At 44.6% G+C, this 21,091-nt stretch overlaps 1 protein-coding gene across 1 annotated transcript; it reads left to right on the top strand.

Annotated features, from left to right (window-relative positions):
- Positions 1-8,979: 8,979 nt before the first annotated feature.
- LOC144126769 (uncharacterized) lies at positions 8,980-16,532 on the top strand. The gene is made up of 4 exons (XM_077660452.1): positions 8,980-9,119; positions 11,143-11,392; positions 15,433-15,593; positions 16,169-16,532. Exons 2-4 carry the CDS (start codon positions 11,208-11,210, stop codon positions 16,507-16,509), a joined length of 687 nt encoding a protein of 228 aa, XP_077516578.1. The 5' UTR covers positions 8,980-9,119; positions 11,143-11,207; the 3' UTR covers positions 16,510-16,532.
- Positions 16,533-21,091: the final 4,559 nt, after the last annotated feature.

Here is a 21,091-nt window from a genome sequence, read left to right on the forward strand (position 1 = left end):
CTCATGCTTTCCTTCGCTGCAGGCTCTGATCCTTCGTTTGCACCGCGCAAGAGTATTGCCTGTAGTCTCTCCAACGCAACGTATTTTTCCCTGCTTTCGACCATTACAGATCAGGCATGTCCAAAGCACAGTCTGCGTTCAGCAAAGGGCGAGTAAATTGAGTGCACGCTTCTGCGGGAAGTACTGCGCTCAGTGCTCGCATCTACCTCAGCAATTTATCTGATTCCCATTGGACAGTAAACCTCTTATAAATTTAACGCTACAAGACGACTCCGCCTGGCAGGTCACTTTTTCTTCTTCTCTGGTTGATTATGGACGGCTTCAATTTCTTTACGATGGAGTAGAAAACAAACAAAAAAACAGTAAACTAGGAACATTGATAGGCATTAAATTTTTAACTCATTCGTACTCTACGTTTCCTAGCGTGCGGCCATTCCCGCACAGACCTTCCAATGTTTTTCGCAAACCGAGAGATTGACTTATTCCAGCAGTTTTACTGTGTTGGAATGGAAGATGCGTGTTCGAATGGCGTTGATTTGATATGTTATTTGTTCTTCAGTCAGGCTTAGAACTAATGGTGAACAGTGGGCTTGCTTAGTTCTCTTGAGAATTGAAAAGGTCTGAGCTAGTTGGTGTCCAAATATTTGACCACAAAAGCATGCGGTCGAGGTCACCTCTTTTTGTGCTCATGTATTCTCTTGAGTTCAGTTCAGCGTGCAATCTCTGTGGGAGAGTGTTGACCTGCTAGTTTAGTTTCAAAGCTTTTTTGTTAGGAACATTTTGGATCTCGTAAGCAGTAACAATATAGTCCTTTCTTTCTTCTGCAGTTGCTGGTGTAAGACAATATGTTAGTTATGTAAAGCACTTAGTGACAATTCACTGGTACTCAATGATTGTGGTGTAGAAGTTTGTCTATGCTTACTGTGCGAGCAGCTGCTCGGTAGTAACTAGTGCACTGCCTCGATTGCTCATTTTGTAAATATGTGGCAAGTGCTCTAATAGATAAAATTTTGATTCGAATGCTGCAGTTTCTCATTGTGTCAATATTCGTGCTGTTTTTTGAGCATGTGTGCTGCCATTATGTGGTATAATGATTATACAAGTAATGACCAACCGTTACACTAACGCTATCATTGGTGCCTCTCTTGCAGTGTGCATGGCAGTAGGAGGAATGCAAGCGCACTCAAGCACTGTCGCTCCTGGCAGTGAAGTTCAAAATGGCTTCTTCAAAACAGCAAAAGTATTCTTGATGGGATTTGTGTGATATGCATTTTATTATGCAATTATAACACTGTAGCAAGTTTGTCATTGCTTGATGTCAGTCAATTAACAGTGTGCACTGTGTTATGCAGCTGCAGCCATTCTGTTACACAGATTTTGGAGCCTTTCGATGTTTCGGAGTACATAGTAGTGATGGAATTTTTGAATAATGGATTGAGATTTTACCTGCCACGGTGACTCAACGGTTAGCGCGCTCGGCTACTCATCCGGATTTCGAGGGTTAGAACTCGACCGCGGCGGCAGCGTTTTGATGGAGGCGAAACGCTAAGGCGCCCGTGAGCTCTACGATGTCAGCGCTCCTTAAAGATCCCCAGGTGGACGAAATTATTCCGGAGGGCTCCCTCAAATACGGCACCTTTTTCTTCGTTTCTTCATTCACGCCCTCCTTTATCCTTTCCCTTACGGCGTTATTCAGGTGTCCGCCGATATGTGAGAAAGATACTGAGCCATTTCCTCTCCTCCAAAACCAATTTTCCATAACTGTGATCTCTTTTATTGCGTGAAATATCAATACAGTTTTTTTTCGCAAAAGTAGGGTGTACTTGAGCAAATATTTCATATGGAAGTAGTTTCAGGGGCGCTGTCTACAATGCATGAACTGAAAAAGTCAGAAAAAATGACGCACAGCTATAGTAATGCTTGGTGGGCTGGCATTCTACCGAGCTAATATGACTCGCACCGTTTATGTATGTAAAGATAAATGTGACGTGCAGGCTGTGAGGCTATTAGTTTTGTTGCAGTATGCACACTTCCTTTTCTTCAGAAAGATGATGTTCACTGATGTGAATATTTTCCAGTAGCTAACATGAACCCATATTAATTTAGCTTTTTAACAATGAAGTGAACTTAAATTTTAATGAAGCTCAGGTGCCCTGCACGTCGCAGCAGATATGGAAGGTAACTTTTTAATATTAATTCTTTCATGCTGTCAATCAGGATTTCCGTCAGTCAGTATTTACAATCTCATTATGCTAAGCATCAGAAAAAAAGTTATATATAAGGTTGAATTTTACTATTCCGGCAAATTGTAATTCATGGCAATTTTTCCTGCCGCGTATGTTGCAAGCATTAGCAGAAGCAGCACTGTGTATATAAAACATTGCTGATGGCCTAGCTCTGTTATGCCTGCATTTACATAGCGGAAGCGCGGAGACATCTGCATCGGAACAGCGCATTCACTAGAGGCGCCTTTATTCATGCTTGAAGCTTGAGGTATCGTGGCGGTCTGGTAGCGTCTCCGACTCAAGCGCCAAAGACGCTGGTTCGATTCCGAGCCTCGTCACAGATTTTCTGTTCTTTTATTCACTGAGTGTACTGGTGGGTTTCAGTGCCTCCCATTGATGCCGCCACCGAATACGTAGGTTAGCGGTTAAGCGCAGGCTCTTTTAAGGCGTGCGTCACGGCGATATCACGTCGGCCAAAGAGAGACCCACTGTACTGCAACTGCGCTTCAACGCCGACGCGTTCGGCGGCTTCGGCGCAGTTAGAGCACGTCTCTATTTCGCGCCTAGCGTGCCAGCCACGCCAGTCCGGTCAGACGGTTCGGCTCCGCAGCGAGGCGCGCGTTGTGACCTCATGTACCTCCACGGAGCACCGCTACGGCGAAATCACAAGCTCGCGGCCAGTAAAGCTTTAGCTGTAAAAGTCGACGTTTGTAATTTACTCAAGCAAAAACGGTACTTTAGAAGGAGAATATTTTATGCTGCCTGTATAGTTCATGTAGAGTTTCAGTGAAGGCTAGTCGAGTAACCAGAGCTTTTTGCACAGGCAAGATGCAAAAATGTAGTATAAACCGGTTACGAACCATAACTAAAGCTACCTTTATTATACTAGTCCCTATAATTCTGTGCGTACGACGTCACCTCATTACCACATGAGTGAAGACGACTCTTGAGATGTGTAAGTTGGCCTCGCTATTATTTCACTTTTAGCCCGAAGCTTTTTCTTGTTTTCCAGGAGCCGTACTCCAATAGACAAACAAATAAGAATGCCTAATTTCAGCTTTAGGTGATGTTAGGAGGTGCACTCAAAAACCCTTCGATTGGCTTGGCAAATGTGTGCACCCCTTCCTTATTAAAATATATAGTGTATAGCCTTTTTGTCAAGTTCAAGCCTTTTTTCCAGGAAGTTGAACTGTTTCAAAAGGCAGCGACAGTGGGATGAACCCAGAGTTGCCATCACAGGCACAAGCTTCCTGCCGTTTACTAATATAAAATAAATTCACAGGTAATGTATCCAGGGAATCCAGTACACACAAATAATTACAGCTAGCGATATCTCACTGACACTTAGATAATCACCTGCCTTCCTTTTTAGTTCACACTGTGGGCTACAATAAATATAGTATAATCAGAGACCAGAGCTATGTTGTTACCAGGGGCTGCATCACACTTTTTCTACTTTTGAAATGAGACCTCCGGGAAGGCAAATTCACAATTCAGAAATGAAAATTCGCAGGTAATAAATTGGAAAAACAGGAAAAAGGGAAAAAGTGCAGGTCAGGGATAAAGAAACGATTTAACAAATAAAGTAAACGAAACTATGCAGAACTGAACACATAGGAATGGAGCGAAGGATTTGTTAGATTACAATTCATTTTCTTATTTTTAACTCTTTTCCATTCCGTACACGTCTTTTTCTTTTTCTTTATACGACACTCTCAGTAGTCCGGCATTCGGAATGCCAACAGTTTCACCCTGCAGCTGGGATCAATCTTCTGGATTTTTCTGTTTTTTAAGTGGTTTTTGTAGTGCAAGCTACATTACCCCCAGTCCCGCTATTTCGCTGGGGCTCTCGGTCAGCAGTTCTGCGCATGCGCGCGGAGCCGAAAAGTCAGAGCCGCGCAGCTGGTGCACCGCGCCGACCGCGGAGCAGACGCCGCTCGCTTCCGACCAACGAGTTTCACGTTTACTGCGAAGTGCGATGAGCCGAGTGACATCAAAGCTGCGTAGCTGCCGGCGCGGCGTGTCCACCGCGGAGCAGACGCAGCTCGACTCCGCCGAAGCAGTTTCGCGGTGTACTGCGCATGCGCACGTTACAAAGTAGTCTCGCGTGCGCACGGACGAGGGTTCGCGGCGTCGTATAAAGCGGGTTTGGGGATGATACGGTGCCGTAACCACTGTCATGGAAAACAAGAACAGCGGGGCTGGCGCTGCGCGGCGTAGATGACGGGAGAAATTCGAGTCGTCGTATCCCGAGGCTGTGGCCTTGCAGTTAGCCGTCGACACAAGGAAGAACGATCGGCGCATGGCCAAGAGAGATGTGAAGACGCCGGAGCAGAAAGAAGAGCGCATCGCCAGTTGTAAAGCGTGCCGCCTTCACCACATAGCTCGTCTTTAATGTCTAACACATAGCCATGGCCACATGGAAAGCAACTAGACGTGACCACAGTATACCGTTCCTCTCGCTAAGCACAACCTGGCACGGCTGAGCTAAGCCACTGCCAATTTTTTTAAATTTTTTCCATAGAAGCCAGTGCGCTTCCAATTATGTGAGCATATGCGAGCGATTAAGTATCTGTCATTTGGGATGTGTATTGTTTTTTCTAGCATATATTTTCTGATCGTGGTTCTCATTAATAAGCAGTTAGAAGCCTGCACTTTTGGCATTGTTTTCATGCATCTTCCTGTATTCCTGCCTTTCTTGCACTTTACATTTTTAGACATTAACTAAGCCCATGGTAACGGTATACTAAGCTTTTTAGTTGGAAAATTTATAACGTTTTCTTCTCTGTGCAGGTCAATTACATGGTGCATACTGCCCCCACCTCTATGGAGAAGACTGCCAGGGCCATTGCTGTAATATGGTATAGCATGTAGTAAAATAAGTTTGATGGTATATTTCTCCCTTCAGTTGTTTGATGAATGCTTTGTGTGCATTATGCAGTAGTACCTGTACTTCTAGCCAGACAACAGCTTACACCATATGGCTCAACTTAAGTACAGCATTAAGGGGCAGGTTTACGTTACAGAAGCCTAATAGTGCTCTTGAGTGGACAGTATGTATATATATATATATATATATATATATATATATATATATATATATATATATATATATATATATATATATATATATATATATATATATATATATATATATATATATACTTCGTTGCTAGAGGTAAAATGCAAAGTTGAGAAACGCTTCTTTTAGACAGAGATTTATTTTGAGTCGACGTTTCGGACAGAATCTTGAGAAACGTCAGGCTCTGTCCGAAACGTCGACTCAAAATAAATCTTCCTTTAAATGAAGCGTTTCTCAAATTTTCATATATATATATATATATATATATATATATATATATATATATATATATATATATATATATATATATATATATATATATATATATCACCGGATCGTGCATAGATACCCTTTGCAATAGGGCTATACCTTGTACCCCTAGAAAGGAAAGGTAACATTATCCACCATGTGACTGAGGGTATATGTTAGCACCACAGGGATGCAAAATTTTCTCTGTTTCTGCCGGTGGAAGTTTACTCCTTGACAAAGAAACTTTGCACTTCTAGACGTAGGATAAACTTATCTGCTGAAGGTGCAAACTTGGACCTTTCATGCTCGGATACGTTTATGCTGTCTTCAGACTAACACTTACCCCTCATAGAAAGGCGTAATGTTATACCTAAATGGCTTAAAGTTAGTCTTCTTATTGCAGTACAAGTTTAGGCTATTAGAAGCGTAACATTACACTGTGTGCAAAAGCGTAAATACTTAGTACGAAGAATCAGCTGTGCCTTACACCAAAAAAGGTGTCAGCTCAGCGACATGTGACTTACCCCTTAAAAAGACTAAGATCACATCGCATTTTTACAGTGTATATCCCTATTTGGTGCAAGCCAATACGTGACCTATTGCTCCATTGCCGTGTTCCTGCTGCAATGCACCAAGGCAAGCAGCACACATCTCTACTGCCACGTAGCTCAAAGCGTGATTGAGGTGTCACTTGACCACGGGAGCCAATTAGGCGCATGTCCTTTTGTTTCGTGACACCCTGTGAGACATTTTTTTAGCAAAGGAAAGGAAATTTAGTGTAACTGTCCGGCATCTTCGTGGAGACCTAATTTGCGCCTTAAGAAAAGGATTGAAACAAAGTGGGAGTTAAAGAAGAAAGATAGAAAAGGGTACCGTAGTGGACATCGGAATAATAATGACTAAAAGGGGGTCTTTAACCTGCACTGACGTAGAGTCACTGAAAAACCACACCGTGCAGCATATGTTTCTAATGACATTCTAAGGATACTCAAATTTCTTCCAAATACTGCTTTTGCCTTTCAGCGTAGGCCCCGCCACGGTGGCTCAGTGGTTAGGGTGCTCCGACTACTGATCCGGAGTTCCTGGGTTCGAACCCGACCGCGGCGGCTGCGTTTTTATGGAGGAAAAACACCAAGGCGCCCGTGTGCTGTGCGATGTCAGTGCACGTTAAAGATCCCCAGGTGGTCAAAATTATTCCGGAGCCCTCCACTACGGCACCTCTCTCTTCCTTTCTTCTTTCACTCCCTCGTTTATCACTTCCCTTACGGCGCGGTTCAGGTGTCCAACGATATATGAGACAGACACTACGCCATTTCCTTGCGCCCAAAAGCCAATTATTATTATTTTCAGCGTACCCAACCCTGCGGAAAAGCTGGCGCAACTGTGATCCATGTTGCCAGATGCGTGCAATGGCGCCAGGAAAGCAAATGTGGGCCTTCCTACAGGAAAGTAATAATAATTTATTTTTTTGGGGACCGTAAAGGAAAATGGCGCGTATCTGTCTCATATATCGTTGGACACCTGAACCGCGCCGTAAGGGAAGGAATAAAGGAGAGAGTGAAAGAAGATAAGAAGAAAGGGGTGCCGTAGTGGAGGGCTCCGGAATAATTTCGACCACCTGGGGATCTTTAACGTGCCCTGACATCGCACAGCACGCGGGCGCCTAAGCGTTTATCCTCCATACAAACGCATCCGCCGCGGTTGGGTTCGAGCACGGGAACCTACAGGAGAGTAGGAAATGAAATTGCCAGTGGCTTAGCTCGGCTATGCCAGGATATACATAGCGAGAAATACGTTTTCTCTGGCTGACCTTGTTATGATCACTATATGTTTAGCAATAAGGCACATCGGACTCCATCTCCGCTGCTATGCGCCGTCTATTACACTCGGCAGTCTGGCATCACGATTTGTCCAGCCGTTCCTCGATCTGTTCGGTCGTCTCCGCTGCTCTCTTCGCCCTCTTACGCTCATTCTCTCTTTGTTGAGTAGCCAAGTGCCAGGCGACAACCTCAGCACCGGGAGAGTTAATCATCTCTTGTATAAACTTCCGTTTAGCAGCCGCTGGAATCTACATCTCTGCAACCGTGTCAAACCTTGTGCTACAGCCCCCTTTACATCTCCACCTTTTATACGCAATGCTGAGCATGCGACACGCAGTACGGGTGATAGAACGGCGTGCGGCGGGGCGGCGACGGAGCGCACGCCACACGTGCTGCTCCTCTCTTGCTGCCATGGTAACGGCGCATGCACAAATCTCGCCTCTCCAAGCCACCGCGAAATGCTCGACTGGTAGCTCATTGTAGCCCTCGCTGAAAATCTGCCCAGTTAAAGTAGAGCGTTGGTGGGATCCTGCAGTACGCCACGATCGAGGTGCGCTGCATCTCTTGGCGTGTCGCAGGTTTTCGCATTCGAAAGCCGTCGTCGTGAGAACATCGCGGATTTCAGCTTCAATTCGCAACGCCAGGGTATCCACCGCGTCAAACAGCGCCCGCCTCAGCGCTCCCTTTCAAATCGCGAGCATTCACTGGTTTTGACGGCGGGTTGTGTCTGAACGCTTCTTCTTGTTCCTTGGAAAAGACGCCGTGAAAACACAGGGATTTATTGGAGCGATAGCTACATTACCCGCCGTCTCGCCGTTTCGCTGTAACTTTAGGCCGCTAGTTCTGCGCACGGGCGAGGAGCCGAGTGAAGTCAGAGCCGCACAGCTGGTGCGCCGCGCGCCGACCGCGGAGCAGACGTCGCTCGCCTCCGGCCTAGGAGAGCCGAGTAACGTCTGAGTTGCACAGCTGCCAACGCGGGACGTCGACCACGAGGCAGACGCCGCTCACCTCCGGCCAAAGAAACTGCGAATGCGCAAGGAGCCGAGTGACGCCAGAGCACGCAGCTTGCGCACCGTGCCGCTGCAATCTACTGCGCTTCAGCGGAAAGGGGAGGAGTGGTCGCGGTGTAGAATATATAATGAGGGGTGGTGGTGAAGTGCCGGAGGAAACCACGCTTCCGTAGCTGCCAGCGAGATCGAGGCCGACGCTGCGTGGCGTAAAAGACGGGATAAACTCGAGTCGTCGGATCCCGATGTTGTAGCCTTTCATTTAGCCGTCCAGGCAAGGAATAACGAGCATCTCAAGGCCAAGACAAATGCGGAGACGCCGAAGCAGACAGAAGAGCGCATCGCCAAGCGCAGACACAAGGACGCGGAGCCAAAATAGCGGCGTGCCCTGCCCCTACTGGAAGACCGGAGCCAGGCGATGATGGATACGACCAGAGAAGAGGAACTCAAGAGGAAGATGTTAAGGATCGTCGTATAACTAACCACGCCATTAGACCAGGCGGGAACCGCACCCCTCACTGCGTATATTCTCGCATAGCTGAACTAAGCCACTGCCAATTTTTTGCATCACGCGAAATTCGTGCAGGATCGCGTTTATGCGCCCGTGATACCGCTCTGTTCCGAACCTTTCTGAGCTATGTACTCGGTGTTTGAGCTGGATAGTTGCCAGCTGCACAAACTGAAAACGCACTCTGAAAAGGTGTGGCGCACGGATATAGGTTCTCTTGTTGACCAGGTCAGCATGTCTTTGAAATCCTCTTGATATGCTAATTCAGAAATATTAATTTGCCATATCTTAATTGTTATCTTAGGAAGAAATTTTCAATGCAAAACTTGTAGGGCAAGATGAGAAATACCCATTTCAGTTGTCTTCTTTAATGTGACTTTAGCCTCACAGTGTTGCTGCTGTAAGGAGTGCGGGCTCTTCTTTCTGCTAGAAACATTGTGCAGCTACCCAGGTGTGAACATATTGGGCTAATATAAATTTTCTGCGCTATGCCTCAAAACTGCGACTGCGTGGTCCTGCTCGGTCTGCAGCGTCAGGTTTTTAACAAAACAAAGTGCCCGTGATGGCCTATGCATTCATTTCGGCTTTGTCCACCCTGTTCCATTATTCGGGGCACATCTGATGGTACTGACATAGATAAGTGGGAGCACATACTCACGTGACAGTTTTGTAGCGAGAAACGCCTTGTAATATCATTAATCGGCTGCTGCACGGGAATATTTATTGTCATTCGGTTCGAATGACATTCGCCATCGAATGAGTTTGGGGAACTCTTTCGCATTCGATGTCGAACCGAATGTGTACTCTGGACACCATATGCACGGCAGAAACAAGGGACGCAAAAAATAGCATGCGCACTGTGAGTTTATTTATTTAGTTCTGCTAAAAAAGGTTAATTTCGGTGCGAACCTCTTGACACTAGAAGCCGTCGTCGATAACTGTTACTTTCGGTCTCAGTGGGAGCCAACCGCAATGGCCGAGCGTGAAGCATGGCTTTTCCCGCGACGATCGACCATTTTAGCTTGCATGTTTCTTCCTGGTTGGCGTTCCATGGTCTTTTATCTCGGAAGTACTTAAATATGTAACTGGGCACTTCAGCTTTTGGAAGTTAATTCTACGCTCCGCGCGCCGCCGTGTCAGCCATTTTGTTTGTTTACATTTATCAGATTTGTGGTTGATTTTGTACTGCTTTGGCTTTTAATTGCCAGAAATAATTTTTTACGGTTATAATTTTGCACAGAAATGTTCTCACTCGCTTTTAAAACATTACACAACAATTTCAAACATCTTTTATCTGCGCTGATGTGTTTGAATTGTACTATTTTTTTTTCACTGATCGTCACTTCCATGATTTTTAATGACATTATTTTTTACCGTGTAGCACTGAAAGAGACCAAATGACATTCAAAGCATTGAATGACATCTGATTGGAATGACATTAAATTTGCTAGTGTGACAAGGGCATAACTGCCTTCTGGAGCACATCAGCTGGAATTTAGCCTTAACTTGCGTGCAGCAAATTGGATGCATGATGAGATAAATATGGCCTTGTTTTATTTCTCGACGATTTTGCAGCTCCTGTGCCTAGCAAGAAACGTTTGGTCTGTCTCTGTTGTATTTTGTTTGTCAGCCAGGGTCAGTAGTTCTATGGGGGCTTTCTCTCTGGCAGTTGTAATGCATTGATTCCTGCCGGCACTTGCAGTTATAAGAAAACAGACATTGAATTCTGGCCCATGTGGGTGTCGCTGTAAACAGTCCTTTCTAAATGGTGCATTGCGAGATTACAGGCACAGGCCTGCTCTGCTTTATGGCTTCTTTTAGCACGTGCTTCTTATGGCACTGCAAGAATATATTTGGGACTAACAGCTGCCACCTCTGCCATTGTGCAATAGCAGTTGAAATGCCTCGATCTGAAGCAGTGTAAAAATTCGCGGAAGCTCATAGACTGAGAAATAATTTACAGAACAAGGCCGCAGTTCCTAGCTGTGCTAGCAGTCACACACAGAGCAGCTCCATTTGACCTAGGTGTTTGTCATTGCTTGGTGACATCTATGGCATTTTCATTAGGCTAGCAAGGAATATGCTTGAATTAGTAGTGCCTTGTAGGATAATATTGGTGGAAGTTTATGAACATAGTAGAGAGTGTGTTGCTGTCTACTGTTAGGCTCATATTGTTCTTATTTATGCCTTGGTGCATAAATAATATTGGCATTAGGAACCTTGCTCTTACTTAAATTGTTAATTGCTTCAGTTTCAGCTACCCTGCTCAGAATTCTGCGCCTTGTACTCGAGGTCCGACAGCAGCAGCGTGATTTAATGCAGCGTGTGCAAAGAATTGAAGAAAACATGCAGCTGCGGTCAGACCGACAGACAGACACAGGAAGTGCTCGGCCGAGCTCGCCATTGCTGCCGCCTTCCACCCTCGCACTGCCCGCCTACACAGTCGAGGAGCTGGAGTCAGCCGAGGCTGCAATAGAAGATGAAAGTGTGGCTGCTGGCAGGTAATTTAATGTTCTTTGATAATTTGTGTCTGGGAAAAATGAATGCGTACTAAAAAATTCTGTGCATATGCAAATCAGAAGTTTGTGAAGAAATCTGACCACCAATTAAGAGAGGGAGCATACCATATGTTGTGTGAATTACATGCTATACATATCAACAATTCCTACTGATATGCTTGAGTGCACTCTCACAGCCTGTTTTGTTAATTTAAATGCATTGTTCATGAATGTTACTTTTATACGTAACGGGTGTTTTATGGAACAATTTAAAAAATCCTAAAAACGGGCAGTTAAAAATATAAAAAATACTTGCTGAAAAACACACACAGATGCAGCACACACAATGTACTGTAGAACTTCCGTAATTATAGACTAACTGAAATGCACTTATTAACTTTTCAATTAAATGACTAGACACTAAATATTGCTTGCGTGATTTCTTCTTTCAAATGATTCGTTAGACACTTGTATACATGTAGCACCCTCTGGTATTCGTGTACGACCAACAAATAATTTATAATTGATTTTTTTTTGACGCTGTTTCGGTTTCATCGTCCGAACAACTGTGACGTCAGGTTAATGTTTGGTCACATGATCCAGTAGAAAAACTAATGTAATCACTGACAGGTCTCTTTTGTCATTCCAGGTCTTGCAAGAGGCTGGTCTGAATGTCGTAGTGAATTAAAGCTACATATCATCGATTATATTACTGTTTTTTATTGAATCATGTGACCAAAACATCAACTTGATATCACAGTCGTTTGGTCCATGAAACGGAAACAGCATGAGAAAAGATATTCAGTTATGAAATATTATCTGTTGTACGCAAATACCACATGGTAATCCATGTTTTCTAATGACTAACGCATCGTTTAACAGAAGGAAATGTGCAATAAAATTAGTTGTCTCTAGTCCTTAAACGCAGTTCGGTGGTTTGTTTCAATGGGAGTTGAAAGCTGTGAACGATGTTACATCTTTTCTAAAGTAAAAAAAGCAAACATTTTCTGAAGCGTTTTGCACCATAAGAAATTCCGGCATTTTTTTCCGCACGATACTGAAAATTAGCACAACAGGCACACATGAAGTTCAGAGACGAAGGTGATGTTCGCTGACGACGTGTTGCCGTTTCTATGGCACCAGATTTGAAGTGTCTGCTCTACTGTGGTGTGTCAAGCACTTTATTTCGCTGCAGCGCTTTAAAAAAAAATTGCTGTGGTTCAACTACCGCTGAACCTAGTTAGAGGGGATACCTGTGGTGTATCGGGTGAGTAGACGCACCTTGGCCTCTAACATTGAGTCTGTTCTACACACTGGACAGGCTACGCGCCCACCTTTACAGGTGGCGGTTAAATGAATGGTTGATCGCTAGAGGTTGGTCACTCCGTGAACGCTGCGTTGGTCACTCAGTGAACACTGCTGCTTACTGCTGCAGTGGCGCGTGTCTGCCGCAAAGTTGTCAGCACTAACGCTTGCAGCCCACATCTCTCTCCCCACTGACACTTACCTCAATGTGCGGTTGAGGCGTCCACTGCCCCAGGGAGCCAGTTACGTGCCCTCTTTTCCTCAAAATCATCGGAGTGTAGAGCACTGTCCACGCTAACGCCAAAGAACACAGAAAGCTGACCATCTATAGCTTCAGCACTGCCTGCTACAACGATACATCCGCCACTATGGCCGGCTTAAAGGGCGACTTAGCTTTCCACCATCCAAGGGAGCCAATTATGTGCCTTTCTTTTGCTTTCAAAGAAAAGTGAACATAGGTTTTCAAACTTGGTTTTGATGAAATGGCGCGGTAACTGTCTCACATATATCAGTAGACACCCGCGCCGAAAGGGGTTTCACGTCTGGCTCACTTGAAGGTCAACACCGCAAGCACCGCGAAATTGTTCAGAGATAGCGTGGTGAAGTTTTCGCTTCAAAATAATGATCCCGCACTTGGCAATGACTACAACCTTTTGTTTACACCAAGATGGGATGCAAAACGTTATACATGAGGTGGCACAATACCGCTTGCAGTTTGAACTGAGCACCTTAGCCGCTGCAACACGTCATCTTCCTGCACGCTTAACGTGCTGAGTTTTCGTTTTCCATGAAGAAATGCTAGAATTTCTCATGTTGCGGGGCTTTTAGAATTCAGTTTTTGTTTTCAATTGCTCACATCCCATCGTCTTATACATGGCTTTGAACTCCCCTTTGGCACTAAGCTTCAAACTGTTTTAATTAAAAAGTTAGTTTTTCAACTAGCACTAACGAGGAGATGGATGCAGTAAATTATGTCCATCTCTGCTGAGGTTCTTCCTTCCGAAATAGTTTTTTCATTTCAACCTTGAGCTTCTTTACAAATTTACGAAAGTGTTTGATGAAACACCTGTAAATTCTTTATGTAATGAGATGTACAGTCGGAAGCAAAAGTGGTACACAAAGCCCAGCCAGTGGCAGAGCTCGCAAAAACTGCATCACTTGTCAAAACAGCTGATAAGGCTTTCTCTTTATCTGCTCTTTGGCTCCTTTCAATTTGTTGCGCTCAATAGCAGTGCTGAACATGTGGCGTTCACAAAATCTCTTGTGGCAAGTGGCAGTTGCCAAGTCATGTTTCAGCCACACAGCGAAAAAAAATGCCACTGCGGGACGCATCAGAGCGTTTAGGTGAGAAGAAGCACTAAACATCAAACCAAGCTAATTGGTGCCGGCTCTGTGGCAAGCATTGCACCTGTCACATCTTGTAGTAGCTTGGTGGCTGACGTTGCAGTCACAGGCTTTCCGGGCAGTCTCGCCCAGATGGTCTCACTTGATGTCTTTGAGATGCTGTTTTCCCGAGCTCTGCTGGTGGCCGGGCGTTGCATACCACTTTTGCTGTTGACAAATTTTATTTCTCAAGTTATTTCTCAATGAGTTATTTCTATGATGACATTATTTTACATCGATCAACACCAGAAAAATCTATATGCTTTTCTTGTTGCCAGTGGCTGGCTTCTTCATACGTATCTCATAACAAGACCCTCATTTTCGTTACATTTGTTTCTTTATATTGTTGTGCTGTTTTAATTTAGTTTAACATGGACTGTGGTACACTGGAGTAGCATTTTTCTTCAATGCATTCAATGGTAAAGATCTTGTAAGGTCTGTTTTACTTGAAGTAGCTTTCAGTTAATATACTGTAGCATGAACTATGAAGACGTGTGTGGGCACAGCTGGAAATTCGTCATTTCTCGGCACATCTTTAATGTGTGCTAGGTTTTCCAGATAATGGGGCAGTTTTCACCCACCTCTTTCCTGTCTTTTGCTCACATTATACAAATTTCATTACTTGAGCGGCTGCCAAAAACAAGCAATGTCATTTAAATAAAGGTGGTTGCTTACCATGCAGCTTCACTCAGGTGCTTGGCAATGCAAATAAGGGTCCTTTTTATAACATCAGACCGTGCTCAATTTCAGGGTAATGTACCCACCGTGGTGGCTCAGTGGTTAAAGTGCTCAACTGCTGAACCCAAACAGGTTCAAGCCCTATCGATGTGGCCAGTTTTCTATGGGGGCGAAAACCAAGGCGCCCTTTTTCTATGCGATGTCAATGATCCACGTTAAAGACCCGAGGTGTTTGAAATTTTTGAAGCCCTCCACTACGATCCCTCATTGCCTCAGTCTCTTTGGAACGTTAGCACAACAAACCAAACCAATTCTAGGGTAATGGCTGTGCAGACAAAACACATCCAGCACATATGAGTGCTAAAACCATTAAGTTGAAGCTTCTCAGATACGAAGCATAAATATGGATAGGAGTGACCACGTTTCCTCAAAAGCTAAATTTTCTCTGCTGTTAGTAAACTGAAAAAAAAATGTCCGTGTTGGCAGTGGTGCTTTCTGTTGGTAGCGAACTGCGCAAGCTATTGTATTCATACAGAAATGATGCGTTAAGATTGTAGGTACTCGTATGGGCTGCTGACATGTAGTCACACAATTGTCTCAGTTCTTCCATTCTGCAAAAAAATTATAATTACTGTTTTATGCCTAACAGTTGTGCAACTATGATTTCTTCTTTTCAGCGAAAGCAGCTGGTCCGCCTGGGGGGGCAAGGGCCTCAAGGAGGTGGCAGCAAACGTCATGACTGCCATCATGGGGGTGGCCGTACAAAGACTGTACAGCCGCCACGGCCACAAAGAGAAGAATTGGTTTATTTCCCATAAACTGTGCAAGGTGGCAACAGGTATATTGGTATTGATTGTAGTTGCTGTTAATTAAACTTTTAAAGATGAGTGAAAGAGCATGTAACAAGTCCTGGTGCACTTTGTTTTCCTTTCTTTACTTTTCCCCTTTATCATGTTTTTCTTCTTTTTTATACCAGGTGAATATTTTGTTTCTGTAATTGTTTATGGGGGTAGTCATCTGCAGCTTTTGTGAAGAATGAATCAGCAGATGCCCTTCAAAGCAAGCTCTCAAACCTGTCGTATCCATCTCTTGCCATAGATGGCAGTCTCATGCCTTGCTTCTGCTAACCGTTTGTGTTCCCATGTGTTAGTAGTTCCAAAGCGGTAGACCATGATGCCACAGTAGCTTGATACAGTTGCTTAGAAGAGCTTTCTTGTGGCTTTTTTGTTTCAAGATGTATTTGGTTGCTGTGTATATAGTCCTTGCATTATGGGACTCACTTTGTGAAATCGTATGTAATTATGTGGCCTTTTTCGTTTTCTCTCTTAGTGAAATATTGTGTGAAATATTAGGGATTTCTGTGAGCCAGCATACTTTTTCTGCTGACCTCAAATGTACACTTATCTTGTGCAGACGCGATCTGTGAGAAGACGGGGGTGGATGTTGCGAAAGCGCAGGGTTTCATCATAAAGTGGTTGCCGGGTTCGGTGGACCGTAGTGGTGGCAGAAAAAGGCGCTTCGCTGAAGCATTTCTGCCTGACACCGCTGCCAGCCTGGCAACTGCTGTGAATCCCTGTGCTTCAGCCCCCAGCACAGTGTCCCACGCGGCCCCCAGCACAGTATCCCACGCGGCCCCACCTCCCAAGATTCCTCCTCCCACGTGGCCCCCACCTCCCAGGATCCCTCCTCATGCGTGGCCTTCGCTCCCTCCCAAGGTCCCTCCTCGTGCGCCGCACTCATTGGCACGCGTCTGATCTCAAGTTTTTTTTAAACAAGCTTCCCCAACCACCACCTGAGCCCGCCCTCAAGGTGTTGTGCCTGAACCAGGCACTGCACAACTATTGTGATAGAATAAATTGTTTCTTTCATTCTTTCGTTACCTCGTTTTGTTCATGTGTATAGCAAGGATGCTTGCAGCTTTGCAATGCTAAAGCCCGTAGTTCCCTGTTGCAAATATTGACCGGAATGTGAATACTCAGTCGCTCATATGCCAATGGCATTAACTTCGGCCAGTGTTAGCAGATTGGCTGAACTGTGGCCCAATTGTGGCATCAGCGTCAGGCCGGTGTTGGTTGAGAGGCAGTGAACGAGGGTACAATCGCGGCATGGATGTCCGCCCAGTGTTGGCAGACAGGCTGAACAGTGGTCCGATCGCAGCATGAATGTCGAGCCAGTGTTACCAGATAGGCTGAACAGAGGTGCAATTGTGGCGTGATCATCGGCCCAGTGTCAGCAGATAGGCTAAACAGTGGTCCAAGTGTGGCGTGAAAGTCCGCCCAGTGTTAGCAGATAGGCTGAACAGTGGTTCAATCGTGGCATGAATGTCGGGCCAGTGTGGGTACGTAGATAGGTCCAATCTTGGCCAGACCGTCGGGCCGAGGTTGAAAAAAGTCTCTTTTTGCCCGAATACCAAAGTAGCTCCTAGTTTAGTGCCGATTTTAACCACTGTTATGCCAGCGTCGGTCCATTGTTGGTGTGCTGCTTGGGATGTGCACATTTGAAATAGAAATTATTGCCACCATCCTTCAGGTGTTCACTTGATAGGACACAGCATTTCGATGTCACTATTTTCATCGATTATGACACTTTGTAAGAAATTCTGCTCATCCCTATAGTAAAAGAACTACTAGTATTTAGCCGTGGAAAAGTAACAGGTGGTCTTTTTAATGTCTGAATATACTATTTAGGCAGGAAATGTATGTGTTCAACGAAATAAAAATGGTGTTTCAAAGGGTTAAGAGTTAATGATGATGAGAGCAAGATAGGATAGTCCATGACAACGTTGAGCAGTCCGGTCGCGGTCGGACCATGGCTATCTTGACTAAAGAAGATAATGTTGACCAGGCACCCGGGCAAGATGATTCTTATTTCTGTTGCGCTGTAATCCACAACGTACCCGGGACGACGAAAGGGGGACATGTAGTAGCAGTGGAAGCGATAAAAACCTGTGCAAAAGCCAGAATTATTTTCAGCATAGTTGCAGCGTTGCTGTCACTTTGCCCACTCTTGCAGCACAGAACTTTATATGCTATGTACCGTATTTACACTCGGAACGTTGACTTCTTTTTTTAAATGAGCCCAGAAATTTGACGGATTCGCTGTATATAGTACATGGTTGCTGTTCTAATATATGCGGGATTTCAGGCAACTATATGATGCCAAAAACAAGCCAGCCAGCATCAAGTTGTGTGCTGGGGTTCAGTAGTGCATCTCGTCTCGTCACAGTACTCCTGGACAGCGCATTGTCCGAGACCAGCGGCGTGTCTCAGACCAACACAGTGTTGGAGCCAAGCGGTGCGTTCCAGGCCAATGGAGTGTCTGAGCACTGTGAAGTACTTGAGCTCAGAACTCAAACTATTGACAACGATGGACTCGCACAGTTCGAAGAATCGGTGCTAGATGCCCAATGCTCGCAGGAATCAGTTGCTGGTACATCTCCTGCTACACATCAAGACTTTCCAGGGCAAACGGCATAAAAGAAAGACCGACCGGGTCGATGAGGCAATAGCAGCTCACATGGGCAAGCTTACCGAGGCCCTCATCACACGCGAAAATCTTAGCTATTTTGAACATTTCGGAATAGCATGAGGAAAAAGAATAGCAATAGTACCGGAGGCCGCTCGACCGGGGCTGCAGATAAAGCTGCTCCAAGCATTCCAGGAATACACTGCTAAATAAAGCTTTGTTGCAGATTCTTTTCATAACATGAGTAATTTTTGTTGAATCATTTCTATGGCTATGTGCCTGATACACAGAATACTCTTATAGCCGATATACTGTTTAACTAGGCTTGACCGTACTATCATAAAGTAGTTCCGAAAAAGCAAAATCAGCTGCACAGGTTAAAGCAGCCTTAAGGTTAATACAGTAAAAACTGTGCACATTTTTTCATATATTTAAAAGCACTGTATCTTTAGTAGCATGAATGATGCTACTGGCATGTCTCTCGTCTCAGGGCTGACTCCCTAGAAATGCCTAGTTGTTTCACTGCCAGAGGACTTCGCCAGGTGCGTGCCTGAAATAAGTAGAAAACAAGTCTCTGGCTGCGGCGGCGCCAGCATGGTTGTTTCTTGAGTGGGCGGGAGCAAGAAGGAAATCCCGAGGCTCTGAACTGTCCTCCGACGCCCTTAAGACGCCTTTCCGCCAATGTCCTTCAACATTCCTAAACACGTCCTCTCTGTCACTGTAAGTTTGCGCAAGAGGATTCCTTACTGTCAGGAAATTGAGCAAGACCAAGGCGGCCTTGACAACATAGTCAGCATTCTCAGGGCACAGGGGGATAGCTCGTACTGAACCCGCAACCTAGCTGTAGTAATGATGAAGGCATTTTCAGCTCATCGCCTGAGAAAGCAATGCAAAGAACATATCAGACAATAATGATCTCAAATCAGGCTGATAGCACGTTCAACAAATGTAGTCTAAAATACATGCAGGTGGTGAGATGCAGTCATAGCAACAGGAATGTTATTACGATATGACAGCAGCACGTTTTTTATCTATGTCTGAGTTTTTTATTTTTTTGTACTAATGCTTTTGTCCTGTGGATATGAATGCTACTGAAAAAGCTTAAATTAAAACTCTAGGAAAACTATCAATTGACAAAATAGGCACTTTTCTACCACATTATTCAGTAACAAAAAATATAAGATCAATTTATACCGTGCTCTGCTCAGTCTGTTGTTGAAGGCCCTCTTCTTGTCATTCAGATTCCTCCATGGGTATGGACGCATGAAGTCGGTCCTCAGCTGGAAGGCTTCATCGCCCAAAAAAAGGATACGGTGCTATAGCTGCTGACCTAGGAAGCCTCCCATGTTTGGCAATATAGAGGCTTAAGCTGCTGAGGTCACGGCCAAAGTCACAATTTTTGAAAGCTACACCATCACTGAACCGACCTTCACCGCCTATATCTATTAAAACATATTTGCAATGGCTGTCCACAACAGCCATCTGAATAACAGGTATGGCACCTAACACTACGTAAATTTCAAAAAGATTAATGCTGCATCAGCCAAGTTGTGACTCAATGCTATACAAAATGGAAGCTTCATTTCCAAACTTAAACCTTAGAGCAATAGATGACCTTCTGTTCCCAGAAATCTAGTGGAAGGCAGTGGTTGGTAAACTGCAGCGAGGCCCTGTGCCTTTTACAGCTGCAAGTAGATGTTCTTTTCATCAAGAAACAGTTGGTACACAGACGATGCCAACAAACGCCAGGTGTTATGACCAACAAATGAAATACGAACATGACATCTGAAACTATAACAGCAAAAACAGGAGGTGTTGTCACTTTCTCAATTATCAGTTCTATAAGGGGACAGCTGTCAAAAACGTGTTATTGCACAATGGCAAGAATCTTCCCCAGCAGTTGTCTTTGTGTTGTGTTCACTTCACAGTTATCGTGTTCCAATTTTGTTTGCTGCTGGTACGTTACATGCACTGTTGCAATGCTAAACGTGCACTTTAATATGCTTCTCTTAGTTAAAACGCTTTCATAATCACGCTGGAAGTTGATGAGCAGATGGCACATGACAGTCTTAATTTTTCAATAAATGTTTCGATCCCGCACTTTCTTTATCTGATCAGAATTAATTACAAATCCGCGGCGACTACAGCATTGGTGATCCATAACAAGAGCTTTCACACAGTCTATACAGTCATTTAAATTTACATTGTGTAAGGAATGCAGCCAGGAAATCTTAAACAGCACTTGCTTCCAACGCTGCCTTTAATAACTTATCTACTCAATGTAGGCAAGAAAGCACGTACAGTGACATGGTGTACCTGTGTACACTTAACGTTGGCAAGAAAGCATGCAGAATGACTTGTATTTTGTCTCTATAGGGCAATCATGCGAGATGCACAGTCAAAGCAACTTAAGCTTTGAAGTGCAACGTAGCTCTCAGTAGAATACAAGCTACCTTAATAAACACCAGCAGCAATATTTTGTTTGTGCAGTGATTACAGAAATAGGCTTGCTGTGCCCCTATGCTAACAATCATCATGGCATTATTCTATTCAAAGAGTGCGATTATCTTGTAGTTGTGGTATCTGCTCCCAGAATTCGAAGGGCAAGCAATAGCCACATGTTTGCCATCAACTGCTCCCGAGGAGTGCGGGAAATGCCATCGGTCGGAAAAATCATCAGCAATTCGGGACCACACTGCCTCTGTCGGTGTCTGGAAGAAGGCAACAGCTCTGCTTTAAGGTGGACAGTAGAAAACTTGCAAGACAAGTGCAATGACAGAAAGCCAATACACAATTTCAGATATGTGGAATGCAATTTCTTGTCATTCTCTTTTTGGGGCCCATTACATCTGCCTGTTCCTTGTTCATAAA

Source organism: Amblyomma americanum, chromosome 1, assembly GCF_052857255.1.
Source record: "Amblyomma americanum isolate KBUSLIRL-KWMA chromosome 1, ASM5285725v1, whole genome shotgun sequence".
Classification (NCBI taxonomy): domain Eukaryota; kingdom Metazoa; phylum Arthropoda; class Arachnida; order Ixodida; family Ixodidae; genus Amblyomma; species Amblyomma americanum.